This window comes from Pleurodeles waltl, chromosome 3_1, assembly GCF_031143425.1.
Source record: "Pleurodeles waltl isolate 20211129_DDA chromosome 3_1, aPleWal1.hap1.20221129, whole genome shotgun sequence".
Taxonomy (NCBI): Eukaryota; Metazoa; Chordata; class Amphibia; order Caudata; family Salamandridae; genus Pleurodeles; species Pleurodeles waltl.
This window is the reverse complement of record NC_090440.1, coordinates 301,756,922-301,773,340: the sequence shown is the minus strand read 5'-3', so window position 1 is coordinate 301,773,340 and position 16,419 is coordinate 301,756,922. Positions and strand designations below refer to the sequence as shown.

The 16,419-nt window shown below is 44.3% G+C and overlaps 1 protein-coding gene across 1 annotated transcript in view; it reads left to right on the top strand.

Moving 5' to 3' along the window:
* Window positions 1–16,419, top strand: part of UNC13C (unc-13 homolog C) — a 1,168,779-nt gene that overhangs the window by 508,705 nt on the left and 643,655 nt on the right. Inside the window, exon 11 of the mRNA XM_069222447.1 lies at window positions 12,321–12,490. Within this exon, the coding sequence (XP_069078548.1) occupies window positions 12,321–12,490 (170 nt within the window). The remainder of the gene's footprint in view (window positions 1–12,320; window positions 12,491–16,419) is intronic.

The window sequence follows — 16,419 nt, the reverse complement described above, 5'->3', positions numbered from 1 at the left end:
GATAAAGCATGAGAGGTGTCAAGGTGAAAGCTCATGTGTTGGTGCTCTAAGTCCATATCCTTACCTGAAGAAAGTAGTAGTAAGAGACCTTCCTCTTGACATAGATGTAGAGGTTAGTCGTGAACATTACCACCTGGCAATGATAAACAATTGAAAACCATAACAGCATGGACCACGATAAGCCTAGAGCCCTACACAAAATAAGAATAAGTCCTTCTGTAATAAATAACAATTCTCATGATATTGAGCTTGTACTCAGCAACATGAAAGGTGCCACATACCTTATGCCACACAAACGGAGATCTAAATGATAATGGAAACACGTATATTTTATGCCATAGTAGTGTGAATATACATAAAGATAAAAATCAGACTAGGTGGAGGGTCTGCTCACTTCATGTTAGTTGCACCTCCTTAGCAGTTTCCACCACTGCTGCTTTTGCCCACTTTCTGTTTCTTTTCTTCCCCATCATAACAGGGCTTTGGTCAATGCAATTTGGAAGTCAGTATGGTAGGCAGGTCAGGACCCCTAAGCTCCAACAGTTGTACAGTGCAGGACTGGGTAAAACCAGAAAGCAGATTAGCAACCCCCAACAGTAAGATGTTTACACAAATATTGTTGCTCTATTCCTCACCCTTTTGCAGTAGGTTATCTCCAGCTTCCATGGAAATGACACTTTCCTCCACCTTACTCCCTGTACACCCAGTAAATGTTAGTTACTCTCCATCCAGTTACAGCTCTAGTTCACTGCAATTCTTCTGTTTTGTACTGCAGCTCACATGTCTCTGTTTAGATGCAGCTCTGCATGGCCTCCATTTCTCCCACAGATCAGTCAAGCTGGACTATCTGCCAACCAACCACCCCACTGTGCACCAGTGCACCACTATCTATAGGAAAGAGAATGCACAAGGCCACCACAGCACACTCTAGCATTGCTAGCATGCTGCAGACATGTCCCATAGGCCTTCAGGATGGACCACAGTGGTGCTGATCTCCCAGCAGCTTAGAACAATAAAACAGTGCAAAACCTTTGAGCCTCTCAAGAGCTCCAAAGGCCTTTGGCCTTCTTAGGTCATTGTCAGCCCCACAGGGACCTCAGTTTGAAAGCACCCACCAGTCATGAATAATGGTACTCCAGACGAGTGAACCATGAATTTAGGGTTAGTTGAGATTTGATCCCTTGGAAAAATATTTCAAAAATTTGAATGACACAATTGTCAGTACAGGAAGTAGGCATCAACACAAGGTGAGCCTACCATTGCCCTTGTTTCTCTCCATCCAAAACAGGCAGAAGAATCACTTTATGCTGTTCATTTGAATTATTTGAAAGTGGCTGCATTTGGAAAGGTGGCATGTTCTGCCTCTGACTCAGCCCATGGATGAGGGGAAAAAGTTGGCTGAGCAGGTCTTTTGGAACTCACATTTTTTTGCATCACTGCAACTAGCACTTTGCATTTGCATTTGAGGAACAGCTTGAAAACAAATACGTAACTTGAAAGGCTGCTAATTGAAGAAGAAGTTCAGATGAAAAAGCTCAGGCAGCCTGTGGAAAAGCAGGTCGGCATGGGACAACAAGGAGAATGGCAGTACAAGTAACGTTAGAGAGGAATCAGTGGAAGAGTCTAGTAAATATGAAAACATATACCCGTATACCCAGGCAGTGCCACCATGTATCGATAAATGTACCATCTTGGCCATATTTCTGAAGAAAGCCCATGTTCCCGGCCCTTCCAATTTTGTGGAGCAGTGTTCTGATGTAATATGTTCTATGGAGCAATTTTAGTTGAATTAACTGGTAGCTAACTTTAATGGCCACTTTTGCAGGAAACCCCAGTGCCTCCTCCCTTTCCTCCTCTTCAATTTCCCCTAGGTCATGCTCCCATCGATTCTGAAAACGTGTCAAGAACCCCTGTGTGTTTCGCATCAGCATTCCATATGTCAGGGATATTCATTTGTGTTGTACATGCCCATCTAACTATCTCCGCTCAAGTGGGTTTCCTCCTCTTTAGCTATACTGGCATTAAGTGCATCTCTCAGTTGTCTACATTGTAACCATTGGGTGGCCAGCATCTGATACTCCAACTGGACGTGTGCTGCTTCGTATTTTCTGATGTTAGGAAGCACTACACCCCCTTTGAATTAAGACTACGGCAGGGTCTGCAGCGTTGTGCGTGGCTGTGCTCCGGCCCATGGTAGCTTTCTCACCAGAGTATTCACATGCTCAAAAACAACCCTTGTGATCATATATGGCCTGTTTTGTAGCACATAGAGCAGCAATCATTTTGAACATGGCTGCCTTTCCCCATTAGGGATAGAAACAGGGTACACCATGTGTTCAAAATCCTTCTCTAGCCTTTGCAGCACGGGTCACATTTTTCTTGCATAAACAAAGGCATGCTTCTGGTAATCTAGATGCCCAAAAATTTGAACCAATATTGCTCCACTCTCAGAGGAAGGGGCAGCTCAGTCTGCTGCCTCCAGCCACCCATTGGGTACAGGAGGAACGTCTCCAAATTCATTGCAAAAGCTGAGTATTCACCAAAGATCCTGATGTGAGCCAGTGGGCTGCTTGTGTCCAACAGATGAAGGAGGATGTCGTCGGCATACAGTGACACGCTTTCCTCCCATCCAGAGTTTCCTATCCACCCGCCAATCTGGGCATCCACCCTCAGTAATTCCACCAGGGGTTCCACCGCAAGTGCAAAGTGCATTAGGGAGAGGGGACATCCCTACCAAGAGACAGCATTTACTCTGATTCTAGCCAGGGACTCCTCATATAGCAGTTTGAGCCAACTAATGTATTTGGGGCCAAACCCCATCCTTTCCAAAATCAGGAAGAGGTATATCCACTCCACTGAATCAAATGCCTTGTTGGCGTCCAGGAACGTTAAGGTCCTGTGGTCGCCCACAGTGCCTGATTGCATAATGTTGTTGTATGAGCATCGCAGATTCTGTTTCATTGAGCGATCGGGCATAAAGCCCAAATGATCGCCATGTACAAGGTCTTCTATCACTGCTTGTAGTCTGCTGGTCAGCCAGGATTTTGGTGTCATCTTTCAACAGGTATGTCAGCCTGTACAATATGCATTTATGTGCTTTTTTTTCCAGACTTAGGGATAAGGACAGTTGTTGCAGTGTGCATATCCGTCAGCAGGTTCCCTGCAATACAGGCATCCTGGTACATTGTGAGTAATGGTTTGGTCACTCTTTTACCCATTTTTAGGAAAAATTTCACTGGTATGGCGGTAGGTCCTGGGGTTTTCCCTGCCTGCAGCTGCACCTCACTTACTGCAATTTCCAGCTCTGTGAGGTTGGCGTCTAGTGCTTTCCACTGTTCTAGATTTATTGTCCTGACCGGACAGTCCAGGACAAAGTTTTTGTTCTGAACTCTCTGCTCTAACAGTGTAGAAGAAAGCCATGTACGCCGCAGAGTTTGCTGCAGTGCAATTGTTAACCCTGGCAGTCACCGCATCTCCAGTTGGATTTCTCATAAAATGTCTCCTGTCCCATTCTCGGCTTCCTAGCCATTCAAACAGTTTTCCGGCCTTATCAACGGCTTCATATGGATGTTTTTGTTTTGCCAGGAAGAAAATCCTAACTTCATGTTGTGCAATCTCCTGCTATTCAATATGTGCAGTCTCCAGATCATGTTTAAGGGTCATGGATGAGTGAGTATTATAGTCCCTTTCCAGTGTCTTTATTGCTGGCTCCAAAGTTGCCAGTCACTGGTGTGTGGCTCTCTTGTCTCCTATTTCCCCTGCTATCAAAATACCTCTTATTGTTCCCTGATTTGCCTCCCACACCACACATGCACTCCTAACTGTGCCTAAATATCCCCAAAAGAAAGTTTTACTTGCTTTATCGAGTGCCTTGACTACCTTCTCTTCTGTCAGCCGCCAGGAGGCCATCCATGATTCTTGGTGTACCTCTTCCTACTGGTGTTTGGACTAATTGGTATGGGTGCATGGGCAGATACACCGTAGGCCATGTATTTGGCCTCTGTGAATCTTCCCAATCTGTCCCGGGGTGTTAGGAAGTAGTTCAGTCTGGATGGCATATCATGGGAGGGTGCGTAAATGGAGAACTCACTTTCCTGTCCATGCAGGGACCTTCAGACATCCTCCAACACAAAGACCCTTGGAAAGTTCTCTAGTTTCCCCTTTATGCATACGAAGCCACTTGGTATTTAGCCCATCCTAGACATTGGTGCTGTGTATCAACCATGTGAGTTTCTTGCAAAAATGGCACATCAGCTTTATATGTGTGGAGAGCCCTGGTCACCAACCCTCTTTTCTCTCACTTACCCAGGCCATTAACATTCCAGGACACTAGGGTTAAAGTCTGTGGCTGGGCCATCGTGTCTTTACTAGTTTATACTGTGCTAATTTTTTCCTGGGCGCAAGGGGTTCACAGTATGTGTGTACCAATAAACAATCATAATGATAAAAACCTTTTTCCGCACAGATCACGCAGGTGTGGGTTATGCAGATGTTGTGTCATTCTAACCAGGGATACTTGATACCCACCTACCACCCTTCTCCAATGTATACAAGTTAGATTTCAGTTAAGTCCCAAATGGAGTCCCAGCGCCAGTCCACATCACCCTCTCTCAGACCGGTTCTGATTTGTACTTACAGTTTGCAGAGGTGTAGGCGGAAAACCACTGACTTCAAATTATATGGTCCACTGTCATTGGGGTGATTACTGGTATTTGATCACTTTCTGTTTCTGGTTCAGAGCCCCCAGACCCTGTGGCCTATCTTTCCAGTGCAATGTCCCTCCATTTATTATTGTTCAGTATGTCTTTACAGATTTTGACCCCTACCGCTGCCCGTTCCTGCTCAGTTTTCATCTGTGCTTTTGTCGTGGAGGATCTGTGTCTCATAGTCCTTCACCTCATATGTTGACACTGTTGCCAGTCTCTGTTGATTTCTGTTGTTGCTGCTACTCCAGACCATAGACCTTGTTGTTCTAACCAGTTCCATCCTTCCTGAGCGGTGTGCAAGAAGTGGGATTTGTCCTTTCACACCACCCTCAGCTTTGCAGGGAAGATAAGTGCATATTTGAGGTCCACTTGAATCAGCACTTTTTTAACTGATAGGAAGGTACCCCTTTGTTTCTGGACCAGGGATGTTTAATCAGGGTAAGTGTTCACCTTTTGTCCCTCTATGAGCCAGGGGCCAAGCTTGCATGATAGCTGTAAAATATTGTCTTAGTCTCGATAGTTCATCAAGCGAACAATAATGGGACGAGATTGCTGTCTGGGCGGCGGCGCTTTCGCTCGTATTCAATGCGCTTGTTCTACGGAAAAGAATCGTGAAGTTCGACCCTGAAGCACTGTCTTCTCCAGCCACTTTTCCATGAAGTGGTTGGTGCTCCTTGCTTCTGCCCTCTCAGGGACTCTGATCAGACACATGTTGTGTCTCCTAGATCTCCCCTCCACATACTCCAGGCAGTCAGCAATCGCTGCCATTACCTCCTACAGTTGTGAGCAATGTTTTGTGAGGTCCTGTACTATCAGATGTGTCACCTCTAGATTGTCCTCTACATCCTTCAGCTTTTCTGCAAGCTTCTTATGATCTGTGATTAGGATGTCCACGTCATACACCACTGCTGCCATTTGTGCCTGTAGAGTTAGCTCAGTGTCTCTGATGGCCATTTGATTACATTTGTGTGGGTCATTATTGGGTCCTTCTGTGACACCTGAGACACTGGGCATCTCCTCCGGCTCCTTCTGTGTCTTTTCCAGCTCCTTTCCCCTCCCCACCTTCAGTTTACCCATCATGCACTGGGTTGTTGGTCCTCCACCGATGTGTGCTCCAGGTGAATAAAGGGGGGGGTTTTCAGGGGTGATGGGGGGGGCCCTGTTAATAGAGGCAAGGGTGGGAGGGCCCAGAGAGCCCGGTTGGTCTGCAAGTCTCCCTGGTCCACTGGTTCTATCTCAATGTTCTCACTGTTCGGAAAGAGACGGAAAGAGAATACAATCAAAGTACCTCTTCTCTCTGCGTCTCTTAGTTCCTGCTGTGTTTCTGCCAGGCCTCAACCATCACTAACAGGTCCTTGTGGCTGGGCCACCTTGGTCTCATATCTGCGGTGCTGAGGCCAGTTCTTGCACTGTATCCCTCCACTTTGGTTGGTCCAGCTCCGCAGCGGATAAGAAAAAAAACACGCAGCACGGCCCGGAAATCTGACGGCCATGCTGAATATTTGGCACATAGTTGCCTTTAGGTGCACTTCATTCAGCTGCTGTGTATGTGCTCAGGCAGGCCGCTGTCTGTTTTATGGGAGCACCAGGCCTCCCACAGTCCTGCAGATGAGTCTGTCCTCGGGTGGGGGGTGGGGGCGGCTCATCTTCTTTCTCGGGCATGGGTCACATCAGGACACAGGATTTCTACAACTTGAGTGGAGCTCAGCCGCATGAGTCTTCTGCCATATCCTGCCAAGCCATGCCCCACCTACTTTTCATTGTTATATTGGATTGTTAGGTGTTGTTTTCTCCATGTGAATGGGAGCATATTTATTTCTCAGATTTTGATCAATAATTTTCAAAGCAGTTCTACATAATTTTTCCCCACTATGGAGGGATTATAAGAGATTTCCCAGAATAGCCTAGCTTCAGAGGTGATACTTTTAGATAGATTCGCCCTAATTGTATAGGTTGTGGCCTTTGGATAAAGAGGCATCAGGCCCTCTTTTGGAGATCTTTAACCCCACATTATCTACTGGAGAATCTATGGGCAAGGAACCAAGGTTTCAGTAGGTTTCAGACCCCGGAATTCAGTATACTCCCAAACGATAAATATCCTGGTCTGGTTTTCTGTTCATATAACATTTACACTTGTCAGCAATAAGGCTTTTGGTCCCAGTTCACACATCCTCCTGTGATATAAATATAAGAAATCAACACAGAAAGGCATACTTATACATTTGTAGTGGATTTCTTTGAATTTTTATGGCATTTACAAAGAATTTCAGGGCTGTCACAAATTTCCAGAAGCGCTCCAATTCATATTGTTCACACAGAATTTCCACATGGTGGAAATCTTATACTTCATTGCAGCTCAAATCACTTTTTTCATCTATTCTTGCGTAATTATGAGGAGTTTTGCAAAATTATGTGTAATCACAAGAAATGTAAATCCCTAAGTTAACGCTTTATTTCAGCACAAAATGCATCCTGGCATCAATTTTAGGCAGAAGAATGCATTTAAACAAGAACATCGCGAACAGCAGCCACTTACGTTCTGTTGTTGTTCGTGGTGCATTTTACTGTGAATTGCATCATTAGCTGTACATTGTTATAGTGAATGCCACATATTTTCACAAGGCACCAAAATGCATAATTTGGAGAATTTCAGGCAAAAAGCGTTACACGAAATTATGCAAAGTATGCCAGCAGAATTTACATTAAACCCAGGCCTAATCTGGTCCCTATGCTTCCCTTAAACTATCAGGTTGTTTTTGCCGCAGCCCAGAAAGGTACTTTTGTATTCTGTAAATCAAATGCTACTAATGGACCTGCAGCACTGGTTGTGCCACCCACATTAGTATCCCTGCAAACATGGCTCAGACCTTCCACTGCAGGTCTGTGTGTGCAGTTGTAAACTGCTAATTCGACTTGGCAAGTGTACCCACTTGCCAGGCCTAAACCTTCCCCTTTCTTACATGTAAGGCACCCCTAAGGTAGGCCCTAGGTAGCCCCATGGGCAGGGTGCAGTGTATGTTTAAAGTGGGACATATACTAAGGTGTTTTCTGTTCTGACAGTGAAATACTGCCAAATTCGGCTTTCAGTGTTGCAAGGCCTAATGCTTTAATAGGTTGACATGGGGGCTGCCTGTAAATATTATTAAAGGGCAATTTCACTTTGGGAGTAAATGGACATATGGAGTTTGGGGACTCTGAACTCACAATTTAAAAATACAGCTTTTAGTGAAGTTGGTTTTGAGATTGTGTTTTTTAAAATGCCACGTTTAGAAAGTAGGCATTTTCTTGCTTAAACCATTCTGTGACTCTGCCTGTTTGTAGATTCCCTGTCTGGGTTAGTTTGACAGTTGGGCTGTTTGCACCTTTCCTCTAGACAGTGACACAAAGGATGTAGCCTGCATATCCTGATGAGCCTTCTGTGCTAGGAGGGATGGAAGGACTGGTCACTCACACCTGAAAGGGCTGTACCTACCCTCACACAATGCAGTCTCCAAGCTCCCGGTGTGTGTCTGGGGCCTGGCCTGGGCAAGGCAGGATCTCACAAACAAGAGAGACTTTCCTTTAAAGTAGGCCTACTTCAAAGGCAGAAAGGGGTATAAGAGAAGCATCCAAAACCCCTGAAAATTGAATCACCTCTGGAATCAAGAGGAACCTCTGCTAAGAAGAAGAGCTGAAGAGCTGAGAAATGCTGATCTGCCTGTGACTGTGCTTTGTGGAGCTATCCTGCAGTGGCTGCTTCTGCCTGTGAAAGGGGACAAAGACTGGACTTTGTTGTACATTCCTGCTTGTGAAGAATCTCCAAGGGCTTGAACTGAGCTTGCCTCCTATTGAAGTCTCAGGACCATCGAAGACTTCCCCTGCCAGTACCTGGACTCTCTACTGAGACTCCTACTCTGCCAAGTGGTGCCCTATCCAGTTCCTGGGCCCTTGAAAGGTGAAGCTGGCAGACAAAGTTTGAAAATCCACGCACAGACCGACGTGCAGGGAAATTTCCGATGCACCTTCTGTGACGCAGCTGATAAACGACACGCTGCCGGCTTTGCGGATGAAATCAATGCTCCACCTGCATCGCAGCTGGAAGATCAACACAAAGCGGCTGGAGAAACAACATGCAACACCCGCTAATGGAGGCTGATAATGACGCAAACCCCACGCAGCGCAGTTTTGTGATACTGTGTGGCCATATTTTAAATGCAACATCGCTGGGCATGGAAAAATAATACAAAGCCTGCCCGGACCCTAGGTGCCTGTCCCTATCGACGCGGGAGAGGAGAAACGTCGCACGCCGACCTGCCTAGAATAGGAACGATGCACAGGCTCACTTGTGAATGAAAAATCAACGCCTCGCTGGCCTTTTCCGATGCACATTCGCCCATGCAGTGTTATTTTTACGCTACCCAGGCACTTTTGTACGCTAACAACGTTCTCACTGTTTTCTAAAGGATTTAAGACTCTTATTCTTTGAAAATTCATAACTTGACTTGTGTATGTTGGATTCTTGTCATTTTGGTCTTGTTTTGTACAGATACTTATTCTCCAAGTTTCTAATCCTGTGTTGTGTCATTTTGTAGTGTTTCACTGAATCACTAAGTGTGCTGGTACAAATACTTTACACATTGCTTCTGAAGTTAAGCCTGCCTGCTCGTGCCAAGCACCAAGGGGGCAAGCGGTGGTTAACCAAGGTGATTCTCCTTTACCCTAACTAGAGTGAGGGTCCTTGCTTGGACAGGGGGTAACCTGACTGCCAACTAAAGACCCCATTTCTAACACTAAGCCTTAAACTCTCCTTTTATTACAAATAAGTCATCCCTAACATAGGCCCTATGTAGCCCATAGGGCAACTGTGTACTTGAAGGCTTGGACATGTACTTCAAAATTTTACATGTCCTGGTAGTGAAGAACTCTTAAGTTCGATTTTCACTACTGTGAGGCCTACCCACTCCCACCATAGGATAGCTTTGGGGTTCCTGCTTTTATTTAATAAGTTATAATTTCCAATTGGGAACAGGTAGCAATCTCATGATTGGCGTCTTTAGAATTGTGGTGAAGAGCCCTACTTCATAGTGAAGTTGGGTTTTTAATTACAAATTTATCCCTTTTGTGCCTGTAGCCTGGACTGGGACACATAAGTTGGTGTACCTGACAGTTAGACTTTGTGAATTCCTCCCAGACAGTCACTCAATAGAGGGATCAGGTGTATCTCAGTGCACCATCTGCTGGCACAATGGTGGGCGGAACTGATCGCAGCCTCATTTACAATTGAATATCCTATGCTCTGCCTTCACACAAAGGGCATAACAAACTCCCATTATCACTGCAGGCAGCCTAGGTTAAGGTCATAGGGGTCATTAAATTCAATGCACTTCAAAGGCACTCTCTAGGAGTTTCCCCCACCTTCCGAACCAGGGCCCCAGGGTATAAAAAGGGGACCTTAGACACCAATTCTTCAGTGCATTTCTGGACCTGTGGATACTCAGCCAGCAAGAAGGATTCTTGTTCTACGAGAAGGACTAACACTCTGCGTAACTGCTGCTATGAAGGACTGCTGCCCTGCTGGATTGCTGCCCTGATTGACCTACTGCTATGCTGCCATCTGCCTAGGGACATGGACTGGATCTTCAACTGTAGCAGGATCTCCAGACTGATTCACAAGGGATGGTTTGCTGGCCTCCTTTTCAGAGCCATAGAAACACAAAAAGCTTCCTCCATATTGAACCTGCACCAGGACCCAGCCTGAATGAGTCCTTGACCCTCCAAGTGGTGCCCCTGGATGCTTGGAAGTGGTGCAGAATGTACCCAGATATACATAATCCGAATCTGAAAACTTAAACAATGTTTGGCTAAAAACTGCTATGAGTACCAAGAGGAGAGCAGGATCAACCTACTCAAGGTACATCACTGTTTGGATTCACTTTGTGGCTTCTCCTGCTATGTTCTTTCCACAGCAGCAAATCTGTCTCAGCGGTCCTTTGCTAAAGAGGTATCTGACTCGGTAGAACTGTCTTTGGCTACAGCCCTCTGCCTCATCTCCCTGGAGATTCTTGACTTATTCTGAACATAGAAATCTTCACCGCAGCTTTCAACCCAAGGGTATCCGACTGTGACGTTTCCTCCTTGGACATCTCTTGCAGTTTTGCCCTGCTGAACATTACTTTCTCAGAACATTTTTCCCAAGACTTTTTCTAGGTCTGAAGGTAAGTGTTGACTGGGTGCAATCCTCTTGTATCCGAGCCATGCTCAATCACAGTTGGTCATATTGTTCAACTTTGACCCAGTCTTGTGCAACTAGATGTCTGTGGTTTGTGCTTTGACCTTTTAGTCTGAGCACTGACCAAGCCTAATCCACTACCTTTTTTACTGAACTGTGCTCTACTTTCGAATTTGACCAGGTCTTGCTTGACTAAATGTCTGTGGCTGGCACTTTGATCTTTTAGGTTGTACTTTTTATTACAATCTTTACCAATTCATAACTCCGGTTGTACTGATTGGAGTTTTGTTGTCTTGGTGTCAAACAGTTTATTAAAATGTACTCTATTTTTTTCTAAATTGGTTTGGGACTTTTCTTGTGTTGTATTTTCAATTTAATACTGTTTGTGAGCTGCATAAATATGTTATTCATTGCCTCTAAGATAAGTCTGACTGCTTTTTGTGCTAATCTATAAAAGGGTTAAGCAGAAGAAAATTTTGTGTGTTTTTTTGTGGTTCATCCTGCAAGGGACTGAGGCTGTTGCTTGTCCAAGGCTCATTCTCTAGTCCACCAACACCCCAATTTCTAACAAACATGTACGAGTGGGATAAAGACAGTAAGGGCCTCATTTTGAGTTCTGCTGCCCGCCAAACTCTTTCAGACAGAAAAGTGTCACTCAGGTTTTCTGCCCGCCGTCCCAATTATGGCCCAGCAGCAAACTCACCACAGCATTGACGCCAGCTCATAATCAAGCCAGCAGCAATGTTGCGGTGCGATGGGTGCCGCCCTTTTCACTGCCTGTAATTCAGGCAGTCCATGGGGCCCCTGCACTGCCCATGCCAAGTGCATGTGCGGTCCATGTGCCCTCTCAGTGCCCTGCACCCTGTCTCCGCCAGCCTTTGCATGATGGTGAGCCCACCATGCAAAAGCTGGCAGAGAGGGGTCTCGGATTAAGACCGCCGGCCCCCGCCAGGCTATTGACTGGCAGCAACCTGGCAACACTGGCCATCAGACCGTGGTGGCTCCGCCAGGGTCCTAATGTGGAGGCCAGACCACTGCTTTGGTGGCAGTCCGACCTCCACCATGGCCCTTGCCGTCTCATAACCGCCAGGGTCGTAATGAGGGCCTAAGTGTAGAGTGCTAGAAAAATGAGGATTGAGAAGGAATTGAAACTAAGTAGTGGGTGTGTTCACTCAAACTCTGCTTTTGGCAGCACTGATGGTGAGTTCCTAAGAAAAGTTGTAAACACCCAACTTAAATTTTATTTAAATATAAGTGCTGAACAATATGGTCCCTGTTATTTGTGTGTAGGGGTACCTTGTGGTTGAAAAAACATACCCAGCAGTATACCTAAAAGTATGCAGTGCCAGATAGATATGTGATGTATAAAATATAACTTGTCCTCTCTTTCTATTTATAATCTACAGCGAATGCCATAACTCCACTGACAGGATAAAAGTTAGAGTGTGGGATGAAGATGATGACATCAAATCTAGAGTAAAGCAACATTTTAAAAAAGAATCTGATGACTTTCTTGGACAAACAATTGTTGATGTGCGGACCCTTAGTGGCGAAATGGATGTCTGGTACAATTTAGGTATTAACATGTTTTTATTTGTTTATGTTGTTAACATTAATAATAAGATCTACTGATGGTGTGTAAATTGTCATAGATCGCATTCAAATGCAAATTCACAGCTACGCTGTTTTTCGCCTTCTGGTCTTGATCTTCCAAACTGATAGTAGACAAGGTGATTATAGGTTGGCTAATTAACTACTGACAGAATTATAATTATCTGCGTTACATTTAGATTGGAAAAATTACTGTGAATTTTAAACATGCTGGGGCTGACTCATAATGAAGAACCCACACAATGAATGGTTATCGGATAAAACATCTGAAATGTTTTTGTAGACATAATTAAGGCAGCAGCTGTTTGTACTAGCGCAGACCGGTAGCCTAGGCTGTTAAATGTTAATGGACATTCAACGTTTGAATGTGAAGGACTGAAAGTCGCGAGTGGGAAAAAACACTGATGCCCCTGTAACAACATATCTATAATGGTGCTTTAAAATTAAACATATTCAGCTTACATAAAAAAACATTTCCCATTCTTCACAGTCCATGTATCATTCTGTAACCTATACTGGGTACTGACCCAGGGGCTGGTTTAGCATACCGCGCACAATAATTAAAATTCCTGCTCTAATTGGAAATTATTTTTTCTGTTAACTATTGTAAAAATTTAATACAGTTTTTCAAATTGTATTTTCTGGTACTTTGCATAAAAATGTAATGCGAGGGTATACCTCGCATTCAAAAGTCACTTGAGATACGGGCAAGAGACACTGCTCAAGACATTTTCTTTTCGAACCAGGCTCAATCAGGCTTAAATAAAGCAACATTTATATTGTTTTTTGTGGCGTTTCAAAGTTGCGTACCACAAAATACATTCATTTTGCTAATGTTGTGCTCATTCTCAGTGTAACTGTCAAAGTCGGGCGGGCTGCCATATCTTTATGGTTGGTAGTGTTCGGAAACAAGCCCATGAAGTGGAGTTTTTTTAAATAAAAAAAAATACAAAAAGTGAGTCTTCCCAGGATGTTAAGCGTTCTAGTGTGTTTTGGGTGTTTATCTATTTACTATGCCCAGTACCACATTGCCTTGCATAGTGGTTCTGGGTATGAAACAATAATAATGCCTTCCCTAAACAGACGGTAACCAATCAGCTCAGGTTTCCTGAGAGTGAGCGACTTCAGGCTGTGGCTTGGAAACTAAGTTATTTCTCACCTCAAAATGATGTGAGGAAACCAAGAAGTAGGTGGAAGGGACATCAGTACCTTTTTGGCAGTCACACTCCTGCCACCTCTAAACAACCCCTCAATCTTTATTTCTCTTGAAGTCAACTAAATATATACCATTAAGATAAGCCAATATGTACTTATGTGCATGGCCCAAATGTATCGCCTCATGTTTGATATATAGTGAATTGTCTCCATCATGTTCACTCAGGTACATGATGCCAAAGAAGGAGTAGAATTGGGTGGTAGTTGTCCTCTTTTCAAACTTGAATCTGATGCTCTTCTACAGATTATTGAACTTTGACGGTAAAGGAAGTTAGAACGCACAGTAATGATGTGTGGGGCTGGCTAAAGTCAAACTTTTATAAGGGTTAATATTATTGAAGGAGTTATTCATTAACTGGTACTGTATGAGAACTGGTACTGTATGAGAATGGTAACTGGTACTGTATGAGAATAGACAAAATGGTTAATCACGATTATTTAAAAAAATACCTGTGCCCTTAGAGATTTGAATGGGTAGATCAGTGCTAAACAGAGAGAGTAACATACACAAAACATTTTTGCAATCATTTTATACATGATTTGTTTCTCATTCTTGTTGAAAATGGCCCTTTCTACAGTCACCCCCAAACTTTTTGCCTTCCTCCTACTACTTTTTGCTCCATTTTTGCTTGGTTGGCCTTTGCACTCTGTGCACTTTACCACTGCTAACCCGTGCTAAAGTGCTTGTGCTCTCGCCCTAAAACATGGTTTGCTTCGCATATACATAATCGGCATATCTAATATACATGTAAGTCCCTTGTAGAGTGGTATACCATATGCCTAGCACATGTAAATCAAATGTTTCCAGTGGGCTTGTAGCACTTATTGTGCCACCCTCTTAAGCACCTTAAACCTTGACCCAGGCCTGCCATTGCAGCCTGAAGGAAGTGTCTCACTTCTATGTCGACTTGACATCTAAAATCCCTTGTCAAGCTCTAACCTCCCCTATTATTTTATATGTCACCCCTAAGGTTGGCCCTAAGTAGCTTTTACAGCAGGATGCTATGTATTTGAAAGGTAGGACAAGTTTTGTGTGTCCTAGTAGTGAAAAACTCCCACATTCATTTTTCACTGCTGTGAGGCCTTCCCCTCTCATCGGATAACATTGGGGATTCCTTATTATATTTAATAAGCTGTAATTGCTAAACCAGAGGAGCTAGCCATATCATGTTTGGTACCTATGAACTTGTAATGATAAAGCATCTTTAGTGGTAAAGTTGAATTTATCACAAGTTGGAAATGCCTTTTTCTAAAAGTTGGCATGTTCCTTCCCTTAGCGCCCTGTGCCCGCAGCCTGCCTTAGGTCACATGACTGGATGTAACTGACAGGACTTTGTGAATTCCTCCCAGACAGTTACACAATAGTGGGATTAGCAGAGCCTAAATGGGTAATGAACTGACTTGATGGGGAAGAGCTCAACTCAGCCCCAATTGAACATGAATAAACTGTGTTCTGCCACCTCACAATAGTCTTAATGACCATCTATTGTCAGTGCAGCCAGCTAGGAGCCAGGGCAGGGAAGGCAGGAAAGTCCTGGACCTTCAAAGAACCGTTATGGAAACTTCTACCTCCTTATAGGAGCAGGGCTCCAAGATGCACTCTTCAGTACACTAATGGACCTGCGGAAGGACTCCAAGGGGATTTCTGCTACTGTGACCTGCTGTGCACTCTGCCAGACTGCTACTGAACCTGGAAGGACTGCTTTGCTGCCTGGGTCCTGCCTTGAAACTTCAGCGACCACTCCTTCTGAGGAGCCTTGCATCTTCACCTGCACCCAGGTCTTCCAGAAGTGACTCCAAGGACTAGTTTTGCTGGCCTCCTTTTCAGAATCACAGGGACATACCAGAATCCCACCATCTTGAACACACACTTGACCCAGCCGGACGGAGTCTTGAACCATTGGTTGTGGTACTAAAGGTGCCCAGGTGGCCATTTCTCCAAAACTGAGGACTTGCTATTTTGAACCTTAAACTTAAAAAAAAAAGAAAACGGTTCTACTAAATGGATTTTGATGTCAAATAATTTATTACAAATTCCACTATTTGTCTGAATTGGTTTGGGATTTTTCTTGTGTTGTGTTTTCACTCTATTACTGTTTGTGTGCTGCATAAATACTTTATGAATTGCCTCTAAGATTAGCCTGACTGCTTTTTATTCAAGCTACCCAGGGTCAAGGACAGGTTAAATAAGTGACTCTTTGTGATTCATCCTGCAGGGGATTGTGGCTGTTGCTTGACCAGGGCTTGCACTGCAGTCAACCAACAACCCAATTTCTCACAATCCTGCATGTGTAAGTGGGTTGTATCTATTCAAATAAAAACTGGAGTCAGTGCAATACAACTATAATGTGGCTAAAATTAGGGTAACTATTTTTACCACTTTAGCTGCAGCTGTTTGACCTGGCATCCTTAGGTCGGTCTTACCCCAGTCTTTTTGCCTTTCACCTTCTGTTTTAGCTCTATCTTTTTGTTGGCCTTAGAATACTGAGCACTTTACCGCTGCTAAAGTGCATGTGCTTCACCCCAATTTTTTTTTAACTTTGGTGTTTCTATAATTGGCATATTTAAACTATGTGCAAGTCCCTTGTAAGGTGGTATACCATATACCCACGGCCTGTAAATGAAATGCTGCTAGTGGGCCTGCAGCACTGATTGTGCCACCCTCTTAAGTAGCCCTGT